This window comes from Engystomops pustulosus, chromosome 8 (genome assembly GCF_040894005.1).
Source record: "Engystomops pustulosus chromosome 8, aEngPut4.maternal, whole genome shotgun sequence".
NCBI classification, from domain to species: domain Eukaryota; kingdom Metazoa; phylum Chordata; class Amphibia; order Anura; family Leptodactylidae; genus Engystomops; species Engystomops pustulosus.
The window spans coordinates 126,562,972-126,582,012 of record NC_092418.1 but is presented as its reverse complement, the minus strand read 5'-3'; the positions used below and the strand labels follow the sequence as shown (position 1 = coordinate 126,582,012).

At 47.0% G+C, this 19,041-nt stretch overlaps 1 protein-coding gene across 2 annotated transcripts in view; it reads right to left on the bottom strand.

Annotated features, from left to right (window-relative positions):
* The window catches only part of CACNB4 (calcium voltage-gated channel auxiliary subunit beta 4), a 194,208-nt gene that overhangs the window by 86,161 nt on the left and 89,006 nt on the right, over nucleotides 1-19,041 (bottom strand). For both annotated transcript variants that reach the window (XM_072122516.1, XM_072122517.1), the window contains one exon: nucleotides 9,441-9,517. In XM_072122516.1, the coding sequence (XP_071978617.1) occupies nucleotides 9,441-9,517 (77 nt within the window). The remainder of the gene's footprint in view (nucleotides 1-9,440; nucleotides 9,518-19,041) is intronic.

Here is a 19,041-nt window from a genome sequence, read left to right as displayed (position 1 = left end):
ATTACATCACTACTGACAATAGATGATGTCACAGCTTATCTCCTCCTCCTCCCTGTACAATGACCTCTATATAGATACCACTGACCCATCATTACATCTCTATTGACAATAGATGATGTCACAGCTTATCTCCTCCCCCTCCCTGTACAATGACCTCTATATAGGTAACACTGACCCATCACTACATCACTACTGACAATAGATGATGTCATAGCATATCTCCTCCCCCCTCCCTGTACAATGACCTCTATATAGATAACACTGACCCATCATTACATCACTACTGACAATAGATGATGTCATAGCATATCTCCTCCCCCCTCCCTGTACAATGACCTCTATATAGGTAACACTGACCCATCACTACATCACTACTGACAATAGATGATGTCATAGCTTTTCTCCTCCCCCTCCCTGTACAATGACCTCTATATAGATAACACTGACCCATCATTACATCACTACTGACAATAGATGATGTCACAGCTTATCTCCTCCCCCCTCCCTGTACAATGACCTCTATATAGGTAACACTGACCCATCACTACATCACTACTGACAATAGATGATTTCACAGCTTATCTCCTCCCCCTCCCTGTACAATGACCTCTATATAGATAACACTGATTCATCATTACATCACTACTGACAATAGATGATGTCACAGCTTATCCCCTCCCCCTTCCTGTACAATGACCTCTGTATAGATAACACTGACCCATCATTACATCACTACTGACAATAGATGATGTCACATCTTATCCCCTCCTCCTGTACAATGATCTCTATATAGATAACACTGACCCATCATTACATCACTACTGACAATAGATGATGTCACAGCTTATCTCCTCCCCCTCCCTGTACAATGACCTCTATATAGGTAACACTGACCCATCATTACATCACTACTGACAATAGATGATGTCACAGCTTATCCCCTCCCCCCTCCCTGTACAATGACCTCTATATAGGTAACACTGACCCATCATTACATCACTACTGACAATAGATGATGTCACAGCTTATCTCCTCCCCCTCCCTTTACAATGACCTCTATATAGATAACACTGATTCATCATTACATCACTACTGACAATAGATGATGTCACAGCTTATCCCCTCCCCCTCCCTGTACAATGACCTCTATATAGATAACACTGACCCATCATTACATCACTACTGACTATAGATGATGTCACAGCTTATCTCCTCCCCCCTCCTGTACAATGACCTCTTTATAGATAACACTGACCCATCATTACATCACTACAGACAATAGATGATGTCACAGCTTATCTCCCCCTCCTCCCTGTACAATGACATGTATATATAGATAACACTGACCCATCATTACATCACTACTGACAATAGATTATGTCACAGCTTATCCCCTCCCCCTCCCTGTACAATGACCTCTATACAGATAACACTGACCCATCATTACATCACTACTGACAATAGATGATGTCACAGCTTATCTCCTCCCCCTCCCTGTACAATGACCTCTATATAGATAACACTGACCCATCATTACATCACTACTGACAATAGATGATGTCACAGCTTATCTCCTCCCCCCTCCCTGTACAATGACCTCTATATAGATAACACTGACCCATCATTACATCACTACTGACAATAGATGATGTCACAGCTTATCTCCTCCCCTCCCTGTACAATGACCTCTATATAGATAACACTGACCCATCATTACATCACTACTGACAATAGATGATGTCACAGCTTATCCCCTCCCCCCTCCTGTACAATGACCTCTATATAGATAACACTGACCCATCAATACATCACTACTGACAATAGATGATGTCACAGCTTATCCCCTCCCCCCTCCTGTACAATGACCTCTATATAGATAACACTGACCCATCATTACATCACTACTGACAATAGATGATGTCACAGCTTATCCCCTCCCCCTCCCTGTACAATGACCTCTATATAGATAACACTGACCCATCATTACATCACTACTGACAATACATGATGTCACAGCTTATCCCCTCCTCCTCCCTGTACAATGATCTCTATATAGATAACACTGACCCATCATTACATCACTACTGACAACATTTGATGTCACAGCTTATCTCCTCCCCCTCCCTGTACAATGACCTCTATATAGATAACACTGACCCATCATTACATCACTGCTGACAATAGATGATATCACAGCTTATCTCCTCCCCCTCCCTGTACAATGACCTCTATATAGATAACACTGACCCATCATTACATCACTACTGACAATAGATGATGTCACAGCTTATCCCCTCCTCCTCCCTGTACAATGACCTCTATATAGATAACACTGACCCATCATTACATCACTACTGACAATAGATGATGTCACAGCTTATCCCCTCCCCCTCCCTGTACAATGACCTCTATATAGATAACACTGACCCATCATTACATCACTACTGACAATAGATGATGTCACAGCTTATCTCCTCCTCCTCCCTGTACAATGACCTCTATATAGATAACACTGACCCATCATTACATCACCACTGACAATAGATGATGTCACAGCTTATCCCCTCCCCCTCCCTGTACAATGACCTCTATATAGATAACACTGACCCATCATTACATCACTACCAGTGGCGTAACTACCGGCGTAGCAGCCGTAGCGGTTGCTACGGGGCCCGTGAGCTTCAGGGGCCCGGGCAGTGGCACAATCACAATGTCTCCAGACTGCGCTGCATTTCCATACCCGGTCTGAACGCCGCCCGGGCCCTGCTATACGGCGCATTAAGGTAAAGATCAATCCCATGGCCCGCCCCCTCTTTATCCCGCCCGCCCCAGAGTTTCTGACCCATCGGGCCCTGCCCCGCTGCTACTGCAGCCGCCCACTACGCTGCTCCCACGGCTGCCAGGCCGGTACGGCCTGACCATTCGCAACGCTGTTTCCGCGGGTGCCCGGTCCTCCACACTGCTTCCGCGGCTGCCTGGCCGCCACGATGGTACCCTGGTCCCGCGCCCGACACACTGCTCCCGCAGCTGCCCATCCGCCCTCTACACTGCTCCTGTGGCTGCCTGCCCTGCATAATGTACTCATGGCCACGCGGCCGGTAGCCTGGTCCTAAGGCCACGCGGCCGGCACACTGCTCCCGCAGTGTGCCACCCACCCTCCACACTGCTGCCCGGCTGGCATGATACTCTCACGGCTGCCCGGCCGGCACACTTCTCCTGCAGCCGTCCGGCCGGCACACTGGTCCGGGAGCTGTCCGCCGGCACTCAATGCTGTTCCCGCGGCTCACCGCCCTCAATGCTGCTCCCGCGGCCGCCCATCCTGGCACCCTGATCCCGCGGCCGCCCTTCCTCCACACTGCTTCCTCGGCCGCCATGTTGCTGCCGTGGCTGCCCGGCCGGCTCACTTCCTAGGCTGGCAGGATGCCTAACCGACCCACCCCACTACACATCAGCCGGTTTGCAAGAAATGTAAGTCCCTAAATATGTGTGTATAGTTAATGATTGTATGCTATATATGTGTATGTGTGTGTATATGCTGTGTGTGTACGCTGTGTGCGTGTGGGTATGCTGTGTGTGTGTATGGTGTGTGTATATGCTGTGTGTGTGTATGCTGTGTGTGTGTATGCTGTGTGTGTGTGTATGCTGTGTGTGTGTGTATATGCTGTGTGTGTGTATATGCTGTGTGTGTGTATATGCTGTGTGTGTGTATATGCTGGGTGTGTGTGTATATGGTGAGTGTATGCTGTGTGTGTGTGTATGCTGTGTGTGTGTGCGCTGTGTGTGTGTGTGCGCTGTGTGTGTGTGTATATGGTGTGTGTGTGTGTATATGGTGTGTGTGTGTGTGTGTATATGGTGTGTGTGTGTATATGGTGTGTGTGTGTGTATATGGTGTGTGTGTGTGTGTATATGGTGTGTGTGTGTGTGTGTATATGGTGTGTGTGTATATGGTGTGTGTGTGTATGGTGTGTGTGTGTATGGTGTGTGTGTGTGTGTGTGTATATGGTGTGTGTATATAGTGTGTGTGTATATATGCTGTGTGTGTGTATATGCTGTGTATGTGTATATCCTGTGTGTGTGTGTGTGTATATGCTGTGTGTGTGTGTATATGCTGTGTGTGTGTGTATATGCTGTGTGTGTGTGTATATGCTGTGTGTGTGTATATGCTGTGTGTGTGTATATGTTGTTTGTGTGTGTATATGCTGCATATACTGAATGTGTGATTATATGCTGTATGTATATACATTTTGTGTGTGTATATACTGTATATATACACAGTATGTGTGTATATAAACAGTATGCATGCAACTTTGATGCATATATACTGTATGTATGTACAGGGAGTTTGTATATACTGTATGTATTAGTGTATAAATGTATATATGAGTATATAAATGTGTGCATATGAGTGTATACGTATGTTTGTGTGGACGAGTGTATAAAAGTGAGTGTAGAATGTTATGTTGTGTATTTAAGTGTGTAAATGTTAGTGCTTGTATAAACGTGTGTGTATGTATGAATATTTTTAAGGGGGGCCCAATGCAAAAATCTGCTATGGGGCCCTGCTTCTCCTAGTTACGCCACTGATCACTACTGACAATAGATGATGTCACATCTTATCTCCTCCTCCTCCCTGTACAATGACCTCTATATAGATAACACTGACCCATCATTACATCACCACTGACAATAGATGATGTCACAGCTTATCTCCTCCCCCTCCCTGTACAATGACCTCTATATAGATAACACTGACCCATCATTACATCACTACTGACAATAGATGATGTCACAGCTTATCTCCTCCTCCTCCCTGTACAATGACCTCTATATAGATAACACTGACCCATCACTACTGACAATAGATGATGTCACAGCTTATCTCCTCCCCTCCCTGTACAATGACCTCTATATAGATAACACTGACCCATCATTACATCACTACTGACAATAGATGATGTCACAGCTTATCCCCTCCCCCTCCCTGTACAATGACCTCTATATAGGTAACACTGACCCATCATTACATCACTACTGACAATAGATGATGTCACAGCTTATCCCCTCCCCCTCCCTGTACAATGACCTCTATATAGATAAAACTGACCCATCATTACATCACTGCTGACAATAGATGATGTCACAGCTTATCTCCTCCCCCTCCTGTACAATGACCTCTATATAGATAACACTGACCCATCATTACATCACTACTGACAATAGATGATGTCACAGCTTATCTCCTCCCCCTCCTGTACAATGACCTCTATATAGATAACACTGACCCATCATTACATCACTACTGACAATAGATGATGTCACAGCTTATCCCCTCCCCCCTCCTGTACAATGACCTCTATATAGATAACACTGACCCATCATTACATCACTCCTGACAATAGATGATGTCACAGCTTATCCCCTCCCTCTCCCTGTACAATGACCTCTATATAGATAACACTGACCCATCATTACATCACTACTGACAATAGATGATGTCACAGCTTATCTCCTCCCCCCTCCCTGTACAATGACCTTTATATAGATAACACTGACCCATCATTACATCACTACTGACAATAGATGATGTCACAGCTTATCTCCTCCCCCCTCCCTGTACAATGACCTCTATATAGGTAACACTGACCCATCATTACATCACTACTGACAATAGATGATGTCACAGCTTATCTCCTCCCCCTCCTGTACAATGACCTCTATATAGATAACACTGACCCATCATTACATCACTACTGACAATAGATGATGTCACAGCTTATCTCCTCCCCCTCCTGTACAATGACCTCTATATAGATAACACTGACCCATCATTACATCACTACTGACAATAGATGATGTCACAGCTTATCTCCTCCCCCTCCCGTACAATGACCTCTATATAGATAACACTGACCCATCATTACATCACTACTGACAATAGATGATGTCACAGCTTATCCCCTCCCCCCTCCTGTACAATGACCTCTATATAGATAACACTGACCCATCATTACATCACTCCTGACAATAGATGATGTCACAGCTTATCCCCTCCCTCTCCCTGTACAATGACCTCTATATAGATAACACTGACCCATCATTACATCACTACTGACAATAGATGATGTCACAGCTTATCTCCTCCCCCCTCCCTGTACAATGACCTTTATATAGATAACACTGACCCATCATTACATCACTACTGACAATAGATGATGTCACAGCTTATCTCCTCCCCCCTCCCTGTACAATGACCTCTATATAGGTAACACTGACCCATCATTACATCATTACTGACAATAGATGATGTCAAAGCTCATCCCCTCCCCCTCCTGTACAATGACCTCTATATAGATAACACTGACCCATCATTACATCACTACTGACAATAGATGATGTCACAGCTTATCCCCTCCCCCTCCCTGTACAATGACCTCTATATAGATAACACTGACCCATCATTACATCACTACTGACAATAGATGTCACAGCTTATCTCCTCCCCCTCCCTGTACAATGACCTCTATATAGATAACACTGACCCATCATTACATCACTACTGACAATAGATGATGTCACAGCTTATCTCCCCCCCCTCCCTGTACAATGACCTCTATATAGATAACACTGACCCATCATTACATCACTATTGACAATAGATGATGTCACAGCTTATCTCCTCCCCCTCCCTGTACAATGTCCTCTATATAGATAACACTGACCCATCATTACATCACTATTGACAATAGATGATGTCACAGCTTATCCCCTCCCCCTCCCTGTACAATGACCTCTATATAGATAACACTGTCCCATCATTACATCACTACTGACAATAGATGATGTCACAGCTTATCTCCTCCTCCTCCCTGTACAATGACCTCTATATAGATAACACTGACCCATCATTACATCACTACTGACATTAGATGATGTCACAGCTTATCTCCTCTCCCTCCATGTACAATGACCTCTATATAGATAACACTGACCCATTGTTACATCACTACTGACAATAGATGATGTCACAGCTTATACCCTCCTCCTCCCTGTACAATGACCTCTATATAGATAACACTGACCCATCATTACATTACTACTGACAATAGATGATGTCACAGCTTATCTCCTCCCCCTTACTGTACAATGACCTCTATATAGATAACACTGACCCATCATTACATCACTACTGACAATAAATGATGTCACAGCTTATCTCCTCCCCCTTCCCTGTACAATGACCTCTATATAGATAACACTGACCCATCATTACATCTCTACTGACAATAGATGATGTCACAGGTTATCTCCTCCCCCTCCCTGTACAATGACCTCTATATAGATAACACTGACCCGTCATTACATCACTACTGACAATAGATGATGTCACATCTTATCCCCTCCTCCCTATACAATGTCCTCTATATAGATAACACTGACCCATCATTACATCACTACTGACAATAGATGATGTCACAGCTTATCTCCTCCCCCCTCCCTGTACAATGACCTCTATACAGATAACACTGACCCATCATTACATCACTACTGACAATAGATGATGTCACAGCTTATCTCCTCCCCCTCCCTGTACAATGACCTCTATATAGATAACACTGACCCATCATTACATCACTACTGACAATAGATGATGTCACAGCTTATCTCCTCCCCCTCCTGTACAATGACCTCTATATAGATAACACTGACCCATCATTACATCACTACTGACAATAGATGATGTCACAGCTTATCTCCTCCCCCTCCTGTACAATGACCTCTATATAGATAACACTGACCCATCATTACATCACTAGTGACAATAGATGATGTCACAGCTTATCTCCTCCCCCTCCTGTACAATGACCTCTATATAGATAACACTGACCCATCATTACATCACTACTGACAATAGATAATGTCACAGCTTATCCCCTCCCCCTCCTGTACAATGACCTCTATATAGATAACACTGACCCATCATTACATCACTACTGACAATAGATGATGTCACAGCTTATCCCCTCCCCCTCCTGTACAATGACCTCTATATAGATAACACTGACCCATCATTACATCACTACTGACAATAGATGATGTCACAGCTTATCTCCTCCTCCCTGTACAATGACCTCTATATAGATAACACTGACCCATCATTACATCACTACTGACAATAGATGATGTCACAGCTTATCTCCTCCTCCTCCCTGTACAATGACCTCTATATAGATAACACTGACCCATCATTACATCACTACTGACAATAGATGATGTCACAGCTTATCTCCACCCCCCTGTACAATGACCTCTATATAGATAACACTGACCCATCATTACATCACTACTGACTATAGATGATGTCACATCTTATCTCCTCCCCCTCCCTGTACAGTGACCTCCATATAGATAACACTGACCCATCATTACATCACTACTGACAATAGATGATGTCACAGCTTATCTCCACCCCCCTGTACAATGACCTCTATATAGATAACACTGACCCATCATTACATCACTACTGATAATAGATGATGTCACAGCTTATCTCCTCCCCCTCCCTGTACAATGTCCTCTATATAGATAACACTGACCCATCATTACATCACTACTGTAAATAGATGATGTCACAGCTTATCTCCTCCCCCTCCCTGTACAATGACCTCTATATAGATAACACTGACCCATCATTACATCACTACTGACAATAGATGATGTCACAGCTTATATCCTCCCCCTCCCTGTACAATGACCTCTATATAGATAACACTGACCCATCATTACATCACTACTGACAATAGATGATGTCACAGCTTATCCCCTCCTCCTCCCTGTACAATGACCTCTATATAGATAACACTGACCCATCATTACATCACTACTGACAATAGATGATATCACAGCTTATCTCCTTCCCCTCCTGTACAATGACCTCTATATAGATAACACTGACCCATCATTACATCACTACTGACAATAGATGATGTCACAGCTTATCTCCTCCCCCTCCCTGTACAATGACCTCTATATAGATAACACTGACCCATCATTACATCACTACTGACAATAGATGATGTCACAGTCTCTCCATGGTTCTCAAATGAGATCTAGATTTCAGACTACGGTTTCTCTGGAATCTTATATGTAAATGGTGTTACTGGAGCTCAGGACAGACCCCATGTTCATGAACAGAAAAAAGAAGGAAAAAACTTTAGTCATAAAATAAACTCAAAATCGGTAAATTGTTCCCTTTTAGTGGATTTGTATTATGTAAATGGGGAATTATGGTCTGAACACTTATGTTTTCATTGATATGAAATTGCTGATTAATACAATATTTGATCATTATGGGATTGATGATCATGTATAAATGAAGCGGTTGAGTATAAAGCCTCATACAGCGTTGTGTCTGCCGGACATAAAACCAAAGGAATCCTCACCAGCAGATGGTGGCGTTGCCCGAAATGTTCCCGTTACCATTTCTCCAAGGCTGGAAGAGGAAGTGCCACTTGGTTTACTGTTAAAATAAATAACACAATTACTTTAACTGATAAAAGAGGTGATAATAATAAACCTTGTCATTAACATTGAGGAAAAAAGCTTTTCTGTTCAGTTTTTCTGCTCCTTTCTTTTCCTGCAGTGAGCAGTGTATCTAAAAGTCTTCTCCACGCCCCATAAACAGCAGATACATAAGGGGAGGAGGCTAAAGCTGAAGATAATTGAAGTCTGCGAGGAGGTGAGCCTGTGCAGGGTCTGTCTGTAAAGAGTTAAAGGGGATCTACCTATAAATGGTAGCTACCGAGCTTCGGCCGCGCACCCGTAGGCCTGCGTTCTGTGCATGTGCAGAACCAGGGTATTCGGACGAGGGCCGAAGATTACATGGTAGGCGGAGGCGGAGGAACGAGGCTCCTGGGGCGTGAAGTAGCCGCTTAAAATTTGCATATACCAGCATTAAAGTTTACTAAAGGATAGCCGGGACGTGAGGATTAGCCCAAAAAAGGTCTCTCCTCACGTCCCATTCATCCAACTACCACCCGTTCTACCTTTATAAGTAGAATCGTGGTGCCCTTTAAGTCATTAGACACTTTATCAGCTTCTCCTTATGTCTCAGTGGAATACATGAGGGAAAGCTGATTTATACACAGGAGCACTTTGTCATGCTTTGTGCAGCGCTGCGTGATCTGTAGGCGCTATATAAATAAAGAATTATTATTATTATTATTAGAAAGAAAGGCAGAGGAAACATAGGCAGCTACATATTTCTATAATAAATCTGCAGTTGGCAGAATAGATGACGTGTATTTGTGTGTGAACTGTGGCTTACTGCTTGTGTTTGGATTGGCCGCACCCGACTCCTTGCATTTCTGTCCTGCCCAGCAAGGGTTACTAGCCTGATGCAGCCATCTTGGTTTTTACCTGGTTTGTTTGTCTCCACTTGTCTGCCTGTATCTGGACCTGACCTGTGTAAATCTGGCCTGGATCTGGATCTGACCTGTATACAACCCGCTTGATCTGAACCTGACCTGTGCATACCCCGCCTGTACCTGTATCTGACCTGTGCATACCCCGCCTGTACCTGTATCTGACCTGTGCATACCCCGCCTGTACCTGTATCTGACCTGTGCATACCCCGCCTGTACCTGTATCTGACCTGTGCATACCCCGCCTGTACCTGTATCTGACCTGTATATACCCTGCCTGTACCTGTATCTGACCTGTGTATATCCTGCCTGTACCTGTATCTGACCTGTGCATACCCCGCCTGTACCTGTATCTGACCTGTGCATACCCCGCCTGTACCTGTATCTGACCTGTGTATATCCTGCCTGTACCTGTATCTGACCTGTGTATACCCCGCCTGTACCTGTATCTGACCTGTGCATACCCCGCCTGTACCTGTATCTGACCTGTGTATATCCTGCCTGTATCTGACCTGTGCATACCCCGCCTGTACCTGTATCTGACCTGTGCATACCCCGCCTGTACCTGTATCTGACCTGTGCATACCCCGCCTGTACCTGTATCTGACCTGTGCATACCCCGCCTGTACCTGTATCTGACCTGTGTATATCCCGCCTGTACCTGTATCTGACCTGTGTATATCCTGCCTGTACCTGTATCTGACCTGTGTATATCCCGCCTGTACCTGTATCTGACCTGTGTATATCCCGCCAGTACCTGTATCTGACCTGTGTATATCCTGCCTGTACCTGTATCTGACCTGTGTATATCCCGCCTGTACCTGTATCTGACCTGTGCATACCCCGCCTGTACCTGTATCTGACCTGTGTATACCCTGCCTGTACCTGTATCTGACCTGTGCATACCCTGCCTGTACCTGTATCTGACCTGTGCATACCCCGCCTGTACCTGTATCTGACCTGTGCATACCCCGCCTGTACCTGTATCTGACCTGTGCATACCCTGCCTGTACCTGTATCTGACCTGTATATATCCTGCCTGTACCTGTATCTGACCTGTGTATATCCTGCCTGTACCTGTATCTGACCTGTGCATACCCTGCCTGTACCTGTATCTGACCTGTATATATCCTGCCTGTACCTGTATCTGACCTGTGCATACCCTGCCTGTACCTGTATCTGACCTGTGTATATCCTGCCTGTACCTGTATCTGACCTGTGCATACCCTGCCTGTACCTGTATCTGACCTGTGCATACCCCGCCTGTACCTGTATCTGACCTGTGCATACCCCGCCTGTACCTGTATCTGACCTGTGCATACCCCGCCTGTACCTGTATCTGACCTGTGTATATCCTGCCTGTACCTGTATCTGACCTGTGCATATCCTGCCTGTACCTGTATCTGACCTGTGCATACCCTGCCTGTACCTGTATCTGACCTGTGTATATCCTGCCTGTACCTGTATCTGACCTGTGCATACCCTGCCTGTACCTGTATCTGACCTGTATATATCCTGCCTGTACCTGTATCTGACCTGTGTATATCCTGCCTGTACCTGTATCTGACCTGTGCATACCCTGCCTGTACCTGTATCTGACCTGTATATATCCTGCCTGTACCTGTATCTGACCTGTGCATACCCTGCCTGTACCTGTATCTGACCTGTGTATATCCTGCCTGTACCTGTATCTGACCTGTGCATACCCTGCCTGTACCTGTATCTGACCTGTGCATACCCTGCCTGTACCTGTATCTGACCTGTGCATACCCTGCCTGTATCTGACCTGTGCATACCCTGCCTGTATCTGACCTGTGCATACCCTGCCTGTACCTGTATCTGACCTGTGCATACCCCGCCTGTACCTGTATCTGACCTGTGCATACCCCGCCTGTACCTGTATCTGACCTGTGCATACCCCGCCTGTACCTGTATCTGACCTGTGTATATCCCGCCTGTATCTGACCTGTGTATATCCTGCCTGTATCTGACCTGTGCATACCCCGCCTGTACCTGTATCTGACCTGTGTATATCCTGCCTGTACCTGTATCTGACCTGTGTATATCCCGCCTGTACCTGTATCTGACCTGTGTATATCCTGCCTGTACCTGTATCTGACCTGTGTATACCCCGCCTGTATCTGACCTGTGTATACCCCGCCTGTACCTGTATCTGACCTGTGCATACCCCGCCTGTACCTGTATCTGACCTGTGTATATCCTGCCTGTATCTGACCTGTGTATACCCCGCCTGTACCTGTATCTGACCTGTGCATACCCCGCCTGTACCTGTATCTGACCTGTGTATATCCTGCCTGTACCTGTATCTGACCTGTGCATACCCTGCCTGTACCTGTATCTGACCTGTATATATCCTGCCTGTACCTGTATCTGACCTGTGCATACCCTGCCTGTACCTGTATCTGACCTGTGTATATCCTGCCTGTACCTGTATCTGACCTGTGCATACCCTGCCTGTACCTGTATCTGACCTGTGCATACCCTGCCTGTACCTGTATCTGACCTGTGTATACCCTGCCTGTACCTGTATCTGACCTGTGCATACCCCGCCTGTACCTGTATCTGACCTGTGCATACCCCGCCTGTACCTGTATCTGACCTGTGCATACCCCGCCTGTACCTGTATCTGACCTGTGCATACCCCGCCTGTACCTGTATCTGACCTGTGTATATCCTGCCTGTACCTGTATCTGACCTGTGCATATCCTGCCTGTACCTGTATCTGACCTGTGCATACCCTGCCTGTACCTGTATCTGACCTGTGTATATCCTGCCTGTACCTGTATCTGACCTGTGCATACCCTGCCTGTACCTGTATCTGACCTGTATATATCCTGCCTGTACCTGTATCTGACCTGTGTATATCCTGCCTGTACCTGTATCTGACCTGTGCATACCCTGCCTGTACCTGTATCTGACCTGTATATATCCTGCCTGTACCTGTATCTGACCTGTGCATACCCTGCCTGTACCTGTATCTGACCTGTGTATATCCTGCCTGTACCTGTATCTGACCTGTGCATACCCTGCCTGTACCTGTATCTGACCTGTGCATACCCTGCCTGTACCTGTATCTGACCTGTGCATACCCTGCCTGTACCTGTATCTGACCTGTGCATACCCCGCCTGTACCTGTATCTGACCTGTGCATACCCCGCCTGTACCTGTATCTGACCTGTGCATACCCCGCCTGTACCTGTATCTGACCTGTGTATATCCTGCCTGTATCTGACCTGTGTATACCCCGCCTGTACCTGTATCTGACCTGTGCATACCCCGCCTGTACCTGTATCTGACCTGTGTATACCCCGCCTGTACCTGTATCTGACCTGTGTATACCCCGCCTGTACCTGTATCTGACCTGTGTATACCCCGCCTGTACCTGTATCTGACCTGTGTATATCCTGCCTGTATCTGACCTGTGTATATCCTGCCTGTATCTGACCTGTGTATATCCTGCCTGTACCTGTATCTGACCTGTGCATACCCCGCCTGTACCTGTATCTGACCTGTGTATATCCTGCCTGTACCTGTATCTGACCTGTGTATACCCCGCCTGTACCTGTATCTGACCTGTGCATACCCCGCCTGTACCTGTATCTGACCTGTGCATACCCCGCCTTTACCTGTATCTGACCTGTGTATATCCTGCCTGTATCTGACCTGTGTATATCCTGCCTGTATCTGACCTGTGCATACCCCGCCTGTACCTGTATCTGACCTGTGCATACCCCGCCTGTATCTGACCTGTGTATATCCTGCCTGTATCTGTATCTGACCTGTGCATACCCCGCCTGTACCTGTATCTGGACCTGACCTGTGTATACCCCGCCTGTACCTGTATCTGGACCTGACCTGTGTATACCCCGCCTGTACCTGTATCTGTATCTGACCTGTGCATACCCCGCCTGTACCTGTATCTGGACCTGACCTGTGCATACCCCGCCTGTACCTGTATCTGGACCTGACCTGTGTATACCCCGCCTGTACCTGTATCTGACCTGTGTATACCCCGCCTGTACCTGTATCTGACCTGTGTATATCCCGCCTGTACCTGTATCTGACCTGTGTATATCCCGCCTGTACCTGTATCTGACCTGTGTATACCCTGCCTGTACCTGTATCTGACCTGTGTATATCCCGCCTGTACCTGTATCTGACCTGTGTATACCCTGCCTGTACCTGTATCTGACCTGTGTATATCCTGCCTGTATCTGACCTGTGTATATCCCGCCTGTATCTGAACCTGACCTGTGCATACCCCGCCTGTACCTGTACCTGACCTGTGCATACCCCGCCTGTACCTGTATCTGACCTGTGTATATCCTGCCTGTATCTGACCTGTGCATACCCCGCCTGTACCTGTACCTGACCTGTGCATACCCCGCCTGTACCTGTACCTGACCTGTGCATACCCCGCCTGTACCTGTATCTGACCTGTGCATACCCCGCCTGTACCTGTATCTGACCTGTGCATACCCCGCCTGTACCTGTATCTGACCTGTGCATACCCCGCCTGTACCTGTATCTGACCTGTGCATACCCCGCCTGTACCTGTATCTGACCTGTGTATACCCCGCCTGTACCTGTATCTGACCTGTGTATACCCCGCCTGTACCTGTATCTGACCTGTGCATACCCCGCCTGTACCTGTATCTGACCTGTGCATACCCCGCCTGTACCTGTATCTGACCTGTGCATACCCCGCCTGTACCTGTATCTGACCTGTGTATATCCTGCCTGTATCTGACCTGTGTATACCCCGCCTGTACCTGTATCTGACCTGTGTATACCCCGCCTGTACCTGTATCTGACCTGTGTATATCCTGCCTGTATCTGACCTGTGTATACCCCGCCTGTACCTGTATCTGACCTGTGTATACCCCGCCTGTACCTGTATCTGACCTGTGTATATCCCGCCTGTACCTGTATCTGACCTGTGTATATCCTGCCTGTACCTGTATCTGACCTGTGTATACCCCGCCTGTACCTGTATCTGACCTGTGTATATCCCGCCTGTACCTGTATCTGACCTGTGCATACCCCGCCTGTACCTGTATCTGGACCTGACCTGTGTATACCCCGCCTGTACCTGTATCTGACCTGTGTATACCCCGCCTGTACCTGTATCTGACCTGTGTATATCCCGCCTGTACCTGTATCTGACCTGTGTATATCCCGCCTGTACCTGTATCTGACCTGTGTATACCCTGCCTGTACCTGTATCTGACCTGTGTATATCCCGCCTGTACCTGTATCTGACCTGTGTATACCCTGCCTGTACCTGTATCTGACCTGTGTATATCCTGCCTGTATCTGACCTGTGTATATCCCGCCTGTATCTGAACCTGACCTGTGCATACCCCGCCTGTACCTGTACCTGACCTGTGCATACCCCGCCTGTACCTGTATCTGACCTGTGTATATCCTGCCTGTATCTGACCTGTGCATACCCCGCCTGTACCTGTACCTGACCTGTGCATACCCCGCCTGTACCTGTACCTGACCTGTGCATACCCCGCCTGTACCTGTATCTGACCTGTGCATACCCCGCCTGTACCTGTACCTGACCTGTGCATACCCCGCCTGTACCTGTACCTGACCTGTGCATACCCCGCCTGTACCTGTATCTGACCTGTGCATACCCCGCCTGTACCTGTATCTGACCTGTGCATACCCCGCCTGTACCTGTATCTGACCTGTGCATACCCCGCCTGTACCTGTATCTGACCTGTGCATACCCCGCCTGTACCTGTATCTGACCTGTGTATACCCCGCCTGTACCTGTATCTGACCTGTGTATATCCCGCCTGTACCTGTATCTGACCTGTGTATATCCTGCCTGTATCTGACCTGTGTATACCCCGCCTGTACCTGTATCTGACCTGTGTATATCCTGCCTGTATCTGACCTGTGTATACCCCGCCTGTACCTGTATCTGACCTGTGTATATCCTGCCTGTACCTGTATCTGACCTGTGTATATCCTGCCTGTACCTGTATCTGACCTGTGTATACCCCGCCTGTACCTGTATCTGACCTGTGTATATCCTGCCTGTACCTGTATCTGACCTGTGTATACCCCGCCTGTACCTGTATCTGACCTGTGTATATCCTGCCTGTACCTGTATCTGACCTGTGCATACCCCGCCTGTACCTGTATCTGACCTGTGTATATCCCGCCTGTACCTGTATCTGACCGGTGTATATCCTGCCTGTACCTGTATCTGACCTGTGCATACCCCGCCTGTACCTGTATCTGACCTGTGTATACCCCGCCTGTACCTGTATCTGACCTGTGTATATCCTGCCTGTATCTGACCTGTGTATACCCCGCCTGTACCTGTATCTGACCTGTGTATATCCCGCCTGTACCTGTATCTGACCTGTGATTATCTGCCTGTAGACCTGTCTATATCTGTTGTTTTGTCCCCGTCTCAGTCCTGTGTTTGTATTCTGTTACCAGTGTGATCACTGACCTATACCTGTATTCCCGTTACCTGTCAGTCCTGTGTTGGTTCCTGTTACCAGTGTGATCACTGACCTATACCTGTATTCCCGTTACCTGTCAGTCCTGTGTTGGTGTCTGTTACCAGTGTGATCACTGACCTATACCTGTATTCCCGTTACCTGTCAGTCCTGTGTTGGTTCCTGTTACCAGTGTGATCACTGACCTATACCTGTATTCCCGTTACCTGTCAGTCCTGTGTTGGTTCCTGTTACCAGTGTGATCACTGACCTATACCTGTATTCCCGTTACCTGTCAGTCCTGTGTTGGTTCCTGTTACCAGTGTGATCACTGACCTATACCTGTATTCCCGTTACCTGTCAGTCCTGTGTTGGTTCCTGTTACCAGTGTGATCACTGACCTATATCTGTATTCCCGTTACCTGTCAGTCCTGTGTTGGTGTCTGTTACCAGTGTGATCACTGACCTATACCTGTATTCCCGTTACCTGTCAGTCCTGTATTGGTTCCTGTTACCAGTGTGATCACTGACCTATACCTGTATTCCCGTTACCTGTCAGTCCTGTGTTGGTTCCTGTTACCAGTGTGATCACTGACCTATACCTGTATTCCCGTTACCTGTCAGTCCTGTGTTGGTCTCTGTTACCAGTGTGATCACTGACCTATACCTGTATTCCCGTTACCTGTCAGTCCTGTGTTGGTTCCTGTTACCAGTGTGATCACTGACCTATACCTGTATTCCCGTTACCTGTCAGTCCTGTGTTGGTTCCTGTTACCAGTGTGATCACTGACCTATACCTGTATTCCCGTTACCTGTCAGTCCTGTGTTGGTTCCTGTTACCAGTGTGATCACTGACCTATACCTGTATTCCCGTTACCTGTCAGTCCTGTGTTTGTATTCTGTTACCAGTGTGAACACTGACCTATACCTGTATTCCCGTTACCTGTCAGTCCTGTGTTGGTGTCTGTTACCAGTGTGATCACTGACCTATACCTGTATTCCCGTTACCTGTCAGTCCTGTGTTGGTTCCTGTTACCAGTGTGATCACTGACCTATACCTGTATTCCCGTTACCTGTCAGTCCTGTGTTGGTTCCTGTTACCAGTGTGATCACTGACCTATACCTGTATTCCCGTTACCTGTCAGTCCTGTGTTGGTGTCTGTTACCAGTGTGATCACTGACCTATACCTGTATTCCCGTTACCTGTCAGTCCTGTGTTGGTTCCTGTTACCAGTGTGATCACTGACCTATACCTGTATTCCCGTTACCTGTCAGTCCTGTGTTGGTTCCTGTTACCAGTGTGATCACTGACCTATACCTGTATTCCCGTTACCTGTCAGTCCTGTGTTGGTGCCTGTTACCAGTGTGATCACTGACCTATACCTGTATTCCCGTTACCTGTCAGTCCTGTGTTGGTGTCTGTTACCAGTGTGATCACTGACCTATACCTGTATTCCCGTTACCTGTCAGTCCTGTGTTGGTGTCTGTTACCAGTGTGATCACTGACCTATACCTGTATTCCCGTTACCTGTCAGTCCTGTGTTGGTGCCTGTTACCAGTGTGATCACTGACCTATACCTGTATTCCCGTTACCTGTCAGTCCTGTGTTGGTGTCTGTTACCAGTGTGATCACTGACCTATACCTGTATTCCCGTTACCTGTCAGTCCTGTGTTGGTTCCTGTTACCAGTGTGATCACTGACCTATACCTGTATTCCCGTTACCTGTCAGTCCTGTGTTGGTTCCTGTTACCAGTGTGATCACTGACCTATACCTGTATTCCCGTTACCTGTCAGTCCTGTGTTGGTTCCTGTTACCAGTGTGATCACTGACCTATATCTGTATTCCCGTTACCTGTCAGTCCTGTGTTGGTTCCTGTTACCAGTGTGATCACTGACCTATATCTGTATTCCCGTTACCTGTCAGTCCTGTGTTGGTTCCTGTTACCAGTGTGATCACTGACCTATACCTGTATTCCCGTTACCTGTCAGTCCTGTGTTGGTTCCTGTTACCAGTGTGATCACTGACCTATACCTGTATTCCCGTTACCTGTCAGTCCTGTGTTGGTTCCTGTTACCAGTGTGATCACTGACCTATACCTGTATTCCCGTTACCTGTCAGTCCTGTGTTGGT